We start from the raw sequence: 11417 nt of genomic DNA on the forward strand, positions 1-11417 counted from the left end.
GTGACCCTGGGCAAGTGACTTGGTGCTCACTTGTGCTCCCATTGAAGTCAAAGTTGTTGTTTTCAAAGGGGAAACATGATGGGGACAGTCTTATGGCTATTACGTGAGAGCTTAGTATCAGTGAGAAAACCAGGAGTACGCCTAAACTGTGGACTGAATTGGTTAGGTGTGGTTGTGTATCTTCACTCAATGGAGACTGAACCATGGCTGCAAACTTTTCTAAGTGCTTTCCTCTGCCAATCAGCATAATTTCCACCTTGATCCGCTTCAGCCAGCTGTTCTTCATCCATGAGCTGATCTGGTCTAAGCACTGGATCAGGTTAGTGACAGTGGTTCTATCGTGTTGTGAAGGATAGATAGAGCTGTGTGGCATCTGCTTATTGTTGGGTTTGTACAATGCTGAGTCCACTGTTGGTATTCAAGTAATAATGTCAGGGCACAGAAGGGATCCGACCTATTTCATGAGAAGCCCTACACTTTCAGAGGAAACACCATAAGAAAATATCTGCAATGTATGAGCCACTTACTTTTTAAGTTTGTCTGCAAATATTCCTGTGAAGGGCCAGTCCTGCATTGTCGACTTCAATGGAAATATTGAGTATGCAACGAATGCAGGATGGGGCCCCAGGATCTTATCCTGTTCAAAACAAGCTCTGTGCAATAGACAGTAAAAGGTTTAACCTTGTATGCTACAAGATAAAAATCATTCTGAATGCATGAAAAATAATGGGGCTGCTTTTCTAGTTTTCACATTGAAAAACTGATTATTGTGTGGTATATGCATGTTATTCTGTGTCAGTAATAAAAGACAGGGACTGATCCTGAGAGTCTAATATTCTCACTGCATTCAATAGGAGTACTGGGTGTTCAGGAGCTTTGAGAAATAGGCCCATTCATATTTATATTATTTAAAGATATATGATAAAATATGACTGTGTAATCACATTCCTCTGTAACAGTTTAGAAGAACGGGTGCTAAGATAGTCTCCTAGTTAAGCTCTTAGCTAACCCCAGTGATGTTTTGTTTTTAAAAATCCTATTATGTTTGTTGATATTTCTTGCCTAAGTAAAAGTATTAATATATAAAAATATATATGAAATAGAAGTACTAGCTTTTTGTTTGTTATTTTACCATTTTAATTATTTCTAAGGCCCTTTGGTTTTGGTTTTTACTGATTTTTACTGAAAATGGCTTAGGTTTTACAAAACCCATTATTTGTTTTTACTAATTTTTTTAGTTTTTGCCCCCCTCCCTACCTGACTCCCTGCCCTGAAATGAAAGATGGCACATACCAAGTGGTTATCTCTCCTTCCGGAGCAAGGTACTAGTCCAGACTCTGGTGGGGAGACGGTTCCTCCATGTAGGGTCCCTGACAGACAGCACAGTGTGGCTGCACCGAACAGGGTAACTGCTGGTGGGTGGCTGTTGCTCTGCAGTGGGGCAGTGAGACTGGCAGGGTGCCAGGTCCCAGAAGTCAAGACTGCTCAACTGCTGCTACGACAGGTCTGCAGGGAGCAGAAGGCACCAGAAACTGCCATGTTGGTGGTTCGCATGGACCTGAACTTCCTCAGCTGCTACACCATGGTGATGCAGAATGGCGACATCAAGACCATTGCCAATCAGCACAGCAAAAGTTGCACCCTGTAAGTATGGGCACCCATCACCCCCCTGTCCAGTGAGTACTGGCCTCCTGCCCCACCAGAAACCCCTTCACTCTGCCCCGCAAGTATCAAGCACCCTACCACACCGGGTATTTCCTAGCCCCCACCTATTGCTGCCCTTTTGAGTACTGGCTCCAGTGATAGCCCCTGTGAATAGCTGGGCCCTTCAGCGCTGCCTGAGGGAGGGTTACAACATGCACCCTGAGAGAAGACCCAGGTCACAGAGCTCCGTCTGCTTCTCCTGCCGGACAAAGCCCCCAGTATTAATCCTGATATTTACCTAGAAAACCATGAAGTTAATTTTTTGCACCAATTTTCACCCATTTTTTTAAATGTTAGTAATAAACACTGACAAATTCCTAGGAAATGTTAAATAAAATAAAACCCCAAAACAAAGGGCCTTAATTATTCTGCACTATTAAATTGTTCTAACAGGGATTTTCACGTAGGACTTCCGGTTCCTTTTATACTACTATCAATTGTATGTGTATGAAAATTAACCTTATTCTGATCATTTTAAAATAGATAAGCCATTGTAACTCTACATCGATAAAGAGCGAAGTCTTCCCCTTAGACAAATTTAAAAAGAGTTGGTTTGAATTTTTGGAAATCTTTGACTAATTCCTAAATTAGGAGGAATCTGAGGCAAGTCAACACTTAAAATGTTGCTGTAGCATTGTAATGAAGACACTCTACACTGACGGGAGAGCTCTCTCCCATTGGCTTAGTTAATCCACCTCCCCAAGAGGTGATAGCTATGTCAGTGGAAGAAGCTGTCCCGGTAACATAGTGCTGTCTATGGGGTGGGAGGAGCAAGTCAGTATAACTACGTTGCTCTGGGTGTGGATTTTTCACAACCCTGAAGGATCTAGTTATATCAGTATAGGTCTGTAGTGTAGACCAGACCTGAGATGCTACTTTCCTTTCCCCTCCCTACCCTCTTTCCTTTCCTTTTCTGTTCTTTTTGTCCTTTTTCTTTGTTCTCTTCTTATTTTTTGGAGGGGAAATAAAAAAATACAATTTTTTTAAAAAAAGAGCGAGACAGCAAAGTCTTCCTAGGAGACATGGTGAAACCATAATTGGCCACCCAAAGGAGCAGCAAAAAACCCTGCTAATCTTAAAATGGTGTTTAAGAGTTACAGATACATCTTAGAACCGCTATGGGTGGATCTTTAGGTTTGTGTGGAGTCCTATTAATTCAATAAATAACCACTTTAGAGAGCCCAACCCTCATGGATCCAATCATGGGACTGGGCTCTCTAAAGTGGTTATTTATTGACTATTGGAGTTGGGGACTTTGGTGCAAGTTTTGCTGTATTATGACAAAAACCCGTTTGTGGTGGTGATTCTTAATTCTCTCATTTTCAAAACTCGTTGACATAACTCCACCCCCCCCCAAAAGGAAGACAATTGGTAAACTGCGATGTAAAGTTTATATACAAGGATATAACGTTTATCTGGAATATTTACAAGGTTGGTTAAAACAATATTTTACAACTCTTTCAGGTTAATCCTTAGGTATATTACAGTTAGGCTACAAATGGTTTAATTTGCAAGTTTAAAAAAGTTAAAAGGTGTATTCAGATCAGTGTACAAAATGTTTTTTTTTGTTTCGGGGGGCAGGGTCAGAAAACAAAATGTACACATGGTTAACTTACTTGTATTGATGCATATGTACCTCATGCAGCAGTTGTAACGGTCTCCTCTATAGTGTTAAAATAGATGGCATGCCATTTCATACATGGACAAAAATCAGACTCCATGTACAAGGTCAACAAAAGGGGGAAATGTTTGTTGCCATCTCTGAGTGTGTCAGAGAGAAATACACACAAACACAAATGTGTGTATAGAGAAAGGTGGTGATATCAATTGAGCAGCTTTCCCAACATGAAGGAAAAAAGAAAAATTCAGACCAATGTCACATTTGCACTTATTCAAAAATCAAACCAAACAAACTAGCTTTAAGCAAGATATTTTAATACTTCACAAAAATATTCATGATTTTTATTACAGTTTTAATATATTTACAAAATTTGAAGGGGCGGGTTTTCCCCTCCTCTTCATTTTAAACAAACAGCCATCGTCTCCCATGCCTGCTATATCTTGTGGTTCAGAAAGGCTGAAACAAGAAGGTGCAAGAGGCTTGAAGAGCTCAGAACTGGGGCAGCTGGTGTAAGTGACTGGGGTGAAAGTGACTAGAGTAGAAGTGATTAGCATTGCAGTTTGCGGATGCTGCGGGAGAATCGTTTGAACGCCCGCTGCCCTTTCTGCCACCGCTTCACGGAGGTGATCACCAGCTCCCCAGCCTGCCTTTGTCCCATCACTAAATAGGGTGCATTTATGTCATTCATCTCATCACAGGTACACTGCAGGCCACCTTTGAGCCAGAGCACTGTCTTCCTCAGATCCCTCTCTGTCACCCCATTCAGCTTGTAGATGGTTTTGCTCTTTGTTTCAGGGGTGATCTTGGTGTCCCCATTGATGTATGTGATCTCCTTCACTTTTATCTTCAGGGCTAATAGAGAGAGTGGAGCAGGGGGGAGGGAGAAGTGGGATGAGAGAGATTGAGAGATTTTTTTTTTCCCATTAGTGCACATAAAGGGGACCTGGGGAGGGAGGTCTTCTATTGCTAATTAAACTGTCAGGGGCTGACAGAATGGGCAGCAGGTGGCTCATTTTCTAAAGCCACTAAGTGCATGCAAGTCATCTCAGTTTGAATCAACCTTAAGATTTTTTTTCCTTCTTTTCTAAATGCATCTTTTCTTTAGTTTTCCTAATGTTTGCAAACACAGAGAGGGCACATTTTGTACATTGTCTAATGCTGGGTTAAAACCTAGCACATATTTATTCTTACTGAAACCCTAGAATTTGAAAAGGAGGGAGGGGGAAGAATCTAAATCTAATTTGAAATCTGATCTTTTCTGTGGTTGAAAACGTTAAACTTAATTTATTAGTCTGGAGAGGATTTTTAGGTAAACTTGTAAGGAAATGATATTTCACATGTATTGCCATTTAAAAGAATAGATCACGTGGAAGGAGAACTGACCTAACAGCTGCATTTGATTTGATAAAATAACTAAGGAGAGGGAAATACAAGGCTCTTTAAGGACTTGCACAACATGTTTAGCTCTAAAAGGTTTTATCTGAATACCTCAGGCATTGTTTGCCAGTCCAAAGCCAGGATAAATACAGGCTATATTAATACATTGTCCTCATAATGGCTTTGTTTCTGAGGACACATTTGAATTACTAGATGTTTACAGTACAGGTCCACCTGCAATTATAAATATTGATCTATTATAATAGTCTCTTGAAATAGGCATACTCCAGTTTGTACATTTCCCAATTCTCCTTGTTAAAAGGGCTTTCCTGTCCTCTTCTAACCCAGAATCTTCATGTTTTGTATATATACTTAAGTCTCCACACATCACCTTCTCTGTTAAATCGTATGTAGAAGCTCATTTATAATCTGCAAAGAAAGTCTTTACAAATGTTTGAGACTGGGAATTTGGATCTCTTCCCCTGCACCCCCTATATGAAATCCTTCCTCCACTTTTTCCCCTAGACAGTATTTTAGATTACAGATTGCTCTTGTTCATTGTACTACTCCACTTGCCAGAGTCCACTATATAAACGAATATTAAACAGCTTTATTGTTGGTAATTTTGTTGGTTTTTGAGATGAGGAGGAAATTGCAAACAGAAATCTGACTTTGCTAGGATTTAAAAACACTTTTTTTTTCACTCTGACTAGGATTTGCATGATTGAAGCCTTCTGACACAGTATCTTAGAAGGATTGAGTTTAGTTTGATTTGCAGACAAGGCTAAATCCTGACTGTATCCTTACTCTGGCAGAAATCCCATTGCCCGCTGTGGAAGTTTAACCTGATCATTACAGGAGTGGACCCCAGTCCTGGAATTCTAACCAGAGGGCTCTTTTTCCACTTACCAAAGTCATTTTTGCAAAGGTTTTCCACGATGTCGTTGTCATCTTCGTTCTTGTTTTTGCAGGCATCACAGACCTTTGGTGCTGGAAATGTAAGAAGCAGGTTTGGTTAAAAAAGAACAGCAGGTGGCGTTTGGGAACATTGAAGCGAATTGAGATTTTCTACCAACTGGTATGTGCCCTTTATAGAATGCTCACAGCTGCCTTTATAACTTCTGATTTACCTTTCATTTCCTAGATGACACCAGAACTGATCGCACAGAGATTGTTTCGTTAACATAACCTCTCTAAACGAACTGTTGGGTTTTTTTTTAAATTCTAAGAATAGAGGGATTTTCATTAAAACAGGAATGAACTGTGAGCTGTGAAGTGTGCATATTCTTTCAGCTATGGAAATAATATAGATCACGTTCCGGTCAAAATCCTTCCTTTTTCAAAAAGGAGAGGAAGATTTGTGAAATGCACAGCAGCAAAGAGCCAGGGACTCCAAGTAAAATCACAAAACCACCAAAGTTCCCACTGAAAGCGATAGGAATAAAAGCATTGATTTGTTTATCGCTTGGGTTGGGAAAATGTTCGAAAAATGCAAAACATTTCCAGTGAATTACCCACCTAACCTCAAGAGGATTGGAAAGTCACGCTGCATCATGTCAGAAAAGATTGCTAAGCAACTTTGCAATTGATTTAAGATCTGCCTAGAAGGAAGCAGGGGCTTGAAAAGAAGTTCCTGTTGAATCCCCTGAAAAGGATTAAGGAGCCCCCTTCCCCTCCCACGAGGAACAAAAATCAAGTCAGGCACACCGTGGGGTTTTGTGAAAGGGTATCGAGCGCCCGAGGTTCCCTTCCCAAAGCTACTCCCTCTCACCCGCCCACCCCTTTTATAACTAGGGAAATTCTCCTTTTGCATGATCTTCTCCACCTAATTAAAACCAGCCCCCAAATAAAAAGCGGGTACCAGTGGAAGAGGCTTCCTTCATTCGTAATAACTGTCGATTCATGGACTTTTCACGTGTGAAATTGGTTTGCTGGTCAATCAAAAATCTTGGCATTTTTTCAGTTCCACTCTCTTGCGCTCTCTCTTTAGCAACCCTACAACAAACTGTCATGGTAAATACAGGTGTAAAACAACCTCCTGTCGTTCTTAACTTTGGTCATTGTTTAAAACCTGTTCACGGCAGGAAACAATTCATTTTCGGCGGCTTTAAAAGCTAGTATTCACTCTCCCATAGACCTACAACTGCAACCGAGATGACTCCACAGCCCCTGGCATGTGTTGCAGAGTATAGGGGATGTTCTGGTTCTTGAGGCATTACAATATGCAGGGAAACCTGTGAACCCCTCACTGAAATAATAATGCCCAAGCTCGAAGGAGGCTGCAGCAGTATCATCCTTACCTTCTCTGGGGGTAGGGAGGACGTGGTCGCTGCTTGCCGGGGGGATGCATAGGTCGTTGTCCTGGGGGAAGCGGCTGCAGTCCAGCATCTCAGGCCAGGGGAAGCCGAAGGCAGACATAACTGGGGCGCAACTGTCCTTCACCTGCTCACAGAGCGAATGGCAAGGCTGAATGGTCTCATCCAGGTCATCGATGCAGACGGGCGCAAAGAGCGAGCACAGGAACTTTCTGGTGTCCGGGTGGCACTGCTTCTGAACTAGAGGGATCCAGGCTCCAGCCTGCTCCAGGACCTCCTGGATCGTTTCATGCCCCAGCAGATTGGGCAGCCTCATGTTCGGGTACTCGATCCCGCGGCACAACAAGAGGGAGGCGGGGATAGGTTTGCAGTTGGACCTCTTGTATGAGAACTCGGGCTGTCCAAAAAGAAAGAGCCCTTTGACGGACCCTACGCAGTGGGAGGCGATAAAGATCAGGAACAGAGACCAGTATCCCTGGTACATGGTTGGTGACACGCTCTAAAACGGGGGTGAAAAAAACGCCCTAGCGAGGGTTCCAGTTTCTTACAAAGGCAGAAAACAGGCTCTAGCCCAGAGAGAGAAACTCTCAGCTCCCCTGAGGCTACATGCAGCTTTCCAGGAGGCTCAGGCTCTGACTGTTAGACGGGGGTGGACAAACTGATCAAGATGCTGGGCAAACAAGAGTTTTCTGGATTTTTTTATGCAAATTGTAGGGGCTGGGAGGAGCTTTCTGACAATAATCCGAAAAGGATTGGTCACTACTTTCTTGGTCTGGTTTTCCTTAGGGGATTCTCTTTTGGCAGGCAATCCTTAAAAGAAATGTTACAATGCATGTTTAAAAAAAAAACCTCTCTGAACAAAGAGCACAAAAGACGTAAGAGCTCATTGCTCAGGCAAACAGAGAGAGATGCTTTAAGGTTGTGGCTTAGTTTTAGAGGTGAGCTTTGCAGTTCATAAAGCTATTGTAAATAGAACTCTTCCTCTTCCCCTTCAATTGAAGATGCCGGTCCGTTTCCTACTAGTCTCCTTTGCTCAGTTACCACGCTGGGCTGGTGCTTCCTTCTCTAGCGGAACGCATCAGGAGAGACTTGTTTGGTTTCCGTGAGTTTGACCCCAGCTGAGTCTCTTCACCTCTGACCTGTTTCGAATTCATTCGAATGTGGGGCAAGAGGTGTATTTTTTTTTAAACTGGCATTTGGACTGGATTCGCAGCACTGCACCGAAGTGTAGCTCTTTCACAGTCTTTACTTCCCATGGATCTTATTTTAAGAGGTCCGTTTGGTGATTAGCACACACACAAATCTTAAGGATTTCTCCCCCCCCCCCATGCTTGTTTCAATAAAGAAAAAATCCGCTTTAATTGTGTATATGGAGCATAAAAATCACAATGAAAAATATTAGCTCAAAGACTAAACTAATGGTTAACCGGTCCCAATTCTCATAGCGAACTGGGTAAAAACTGCCGCTTTTGCCTGTACTGCATTAAGTGGCTCCACAGGATTTCAATCTTCAATTTTAAGCGCAGGGATCAATCTTTACTCATTAGTATCACAGAAAAGACTTTTGCATGCTAATATTTTTTTGCCTTATAGTAATTATTATTGCTCATACTTAGGCATTTATAAGCGCCAAAAGCCTCTCTACCCCGTCCAATCTAATGCGCAAATATTACCCAATTAATATAAAATGTGGCTCAATAGTTGCCAGGATTCAGGGGGAAAAAGACAAAGTTAAATTAATTTTTACCCGTTCCCACCATATAGTAAGAAAATTCAGCCCCTTTTCAAGAGAAAGTACAGAAGAAAACAAATGAGATGAACGAAGGGAATCTGTGAATACTTAGTGACCAAACTGGGGAAATAACTGTACAATGCGGTGTTCCCCTAAAAAATGGATGTAATAGGGCAGCTCGGTTCTGAGCTAGGCACCAGGAGCAGTGCCCCTGGTGGTGTGATAAAGTACCGCATGGCTAGTGGTTACACCCTCTCAAGGTTTCTGAAACCTGTTTCTTTCTGTTTTAGTTGCATCCTTTTCTTCTCGCCCAGGTGAAACCATAGGAAATCTTTGCTGCTGATTCTGTTACTTCATGAGCTCCCCTTGCCTTCTTGCCTCCAAGCACGGGAGGTCAGTTCTGTTCATTACATGAAATGCAGATTGAAGTGGTGAGTGGGAAGAAGGTGGGGTGACCTGGTGCCACACAAAATGTCCTTTAGAGATTAAGCCAGGTTGAGGTTTAGTGCCTGTCTTTTACAGCAGGGAGACCTTGACAAAGAAGGCTCTCTTCCCCCACTTTACATCCTAGTCTGAGGTTTATGATAACAGGTCTTTTACCTTCCCACAGCTGCGGTTATACATAGGGAGGCCTCTTTGAATCTGAGCCACTTGCCCCCACTAGGCTGTCACATGTCTATAACTGATCCATACTCCTAAAGAAGGTTTTTTGTTACTGAATCTTTCTTTTAATTAATGCAGAAGGAGCAATCTGAGTCTGGAAATACATAGTTCAAAAGTGGGAGAGAATGCTATAATTTCAGACTTCCTTTCAACCCCCTGCCCTCTAATCAGGCTGTTCTGTTTGCACTCACTTGCGACCAGTAAAGGGCGCTGGGAAAGAATACCCTACTTCCCCTTTCAGCAGAGGAAGGGCACATTACAATTAGTAAGAATTTTGCCATTGACTTCAGAATCAAGCCTGGAGGTTCACCCCCTTTTGTGCTGTCCCCACCTCACTGTTGTATTTCATCAATGAAAAACTGGAACCTCAATCTTTTGCCCAGTTGCAAGAATTAAATTGTCTTTGAAATAGTATTTCTAAAAACTTTGCTGAGAGTAAACTACGAATTGTTCTATAGGGAGAACAAAAAACATGTATATCGCTTTCTAACCATCTGTCTTCATCTAGAAACATATTTAAAGGATTGGACATTGCATTGATTTACAAGCGCAAAAACTAATGGAGGAGGCATTGGGATCCCATTCACAACACAGCATCTTTGTCATTTGCAATTGCAAATCTCTGAGATTTAGTAAAATTATTTATGACAACATTGCTATTTGAAGGTACCATTAAATATCTCCTTATAGATGTGGTACTAGACACTTGACTTGGAAATCATGATTGTGGCAAATTACCAATATATCCTGTAATCCAGATACATTTAGCTAGATGAGTGAGGTTTCGGAAATCTTGGGGGTCATTTTCTTTGTTCGTGTTTTGTTAAGCAGAGTGCAAGTAGCATATCTGTAAAGATGCATTATACCATTGTGCATTAGTCACCATGTAACTGAACATGAAGCAAGAGGGCACCTTTTCTATACATTATCTGACCAGGTACTTGATAAAATAGATTTTCCAATGCATTTGTAGAAGTCACTGGGAGTTCTGGGTGCTCAGGGACTGCAGGCTGGGTCATATACCTACAGTGTCTCACTATTATATTCCCCCCGCAGAAGATGGGAGTTGCCATACTGGGTCATCTAGTCCAGTGGCCAGTCTCTGAATGTGGCCACACCAGTCCTATCAGAGGAAGGTGCAAGAAACCTCCAATAGGAAGTTATGGAATAATAACAGGGAAAGTTTCTTCCTCACCCCTTCTTGGTTTATATCCTGCAACATGAAGGTTTATATCCCTTCTGAAATGCTTTCTTTAAAAAAGCTATTCTATAACTCTAGATATTCTTGTTATTGATATTAATGTCTATCCTTTTTTGAAATCTACTAAGCTTTTGGCCTCAACAGCATTCTGTGTGGCAATGAGTTCTGCAGACTAATTGTGGTATCTGGATTGAAGGCTTTTTGTCTAGTCTCTGAGAGAGCAGTATAAGATATTTCAGATTCTTTTGTTTCCACAAGTTATGTGATTTCAGTGCTGTGTCCTGCTCCCACTGGAGTCAATAGCAAAACTCATAGTTAGTTCACTGGGAGAGTAGTGACTACATTTGACTAGCTTTACTGATCTCTGATTACTTTGTGTAGTTTTATAATTTAGAGGGCTTCATTTGCCACTGCCTTCCATCTTGGGTTGTCATTTACACTTGTGCAAAGTGGATCTGAAACATGACCAAACCACAGTTCTCCTTTCATATGCCCTCTTTTCATAGGTGCAGGCTGTGTAGTCAGTCATTTGCAAGACAGTGGGGAATGAAGCTCAGAGACTGTCTGTGGGTCAAGAGGAGGAGCTATTTCCTAACAAAGAGGATAAAATTGTAGGAGAAGATCCTCTAATCATTGAAGTCTATGAGATTTTTGCCATTCGCTTCAATAGGGGAAGGATGGGGACCATACTGTGCTTTTCAAGGATTAGAGCCTTGACTTTAGATGAGACTTGATAACAGAATAGCATTTTAAAACCAGACTTGGAGAACCAGTCTCCTGTAAATGTGAGATGACCTGAGCACA

The 11417-nt window shown here is 41.8% G+C and overlaps 1 protein-coding gene across 1 annotated transcript; it reads right to left on the reverse strand.

Moving 5' to 3' along the window:
• Positions 1 to 3626: 3626 nt before the first annotated feature.
• On the reverse strand, positions 3627 to 7664 carry SFRP2 (secreted frizzled related protein 2). The gene is made up of 3 exons (XM_073340068.1): positions 7003 to 7664; positions 5612 to 5692; positions 3627 to 4177 (listed from the first exon to the last, which is right to left on the reverse strand). The coding sequence occupies exons 1-3, from the start codon at positions 7499 to 7501 to the stop codon at positions 3873 to 3875; spliced, it is 885 nt and encodes a 294-aa protein (XP_073196169.1). The 5' UTR covers positions 7502 to 7664; the 3' UTR covers positions 3627 to 3872.
• Between the last annotated feature and the right edge of the window lie 3753 nt (positions 7665 to 11417).

The sequence above is a fragment of the Lepidochelys kempii genome, chromosome 4, assembly GCF_965140265.1.
Source record: "Lepidochelys kempii isolate rLepKem1 chromosome 4, rLepKem1.hap2, whole genome shotgun sequence".
In the NCBI taxonomy this organism is placed as follows: Eukaryota; Metazoa; Chordata; order Testudines; family Cheloniidae; genus Lepidochelys; species Lepidochelys kempii.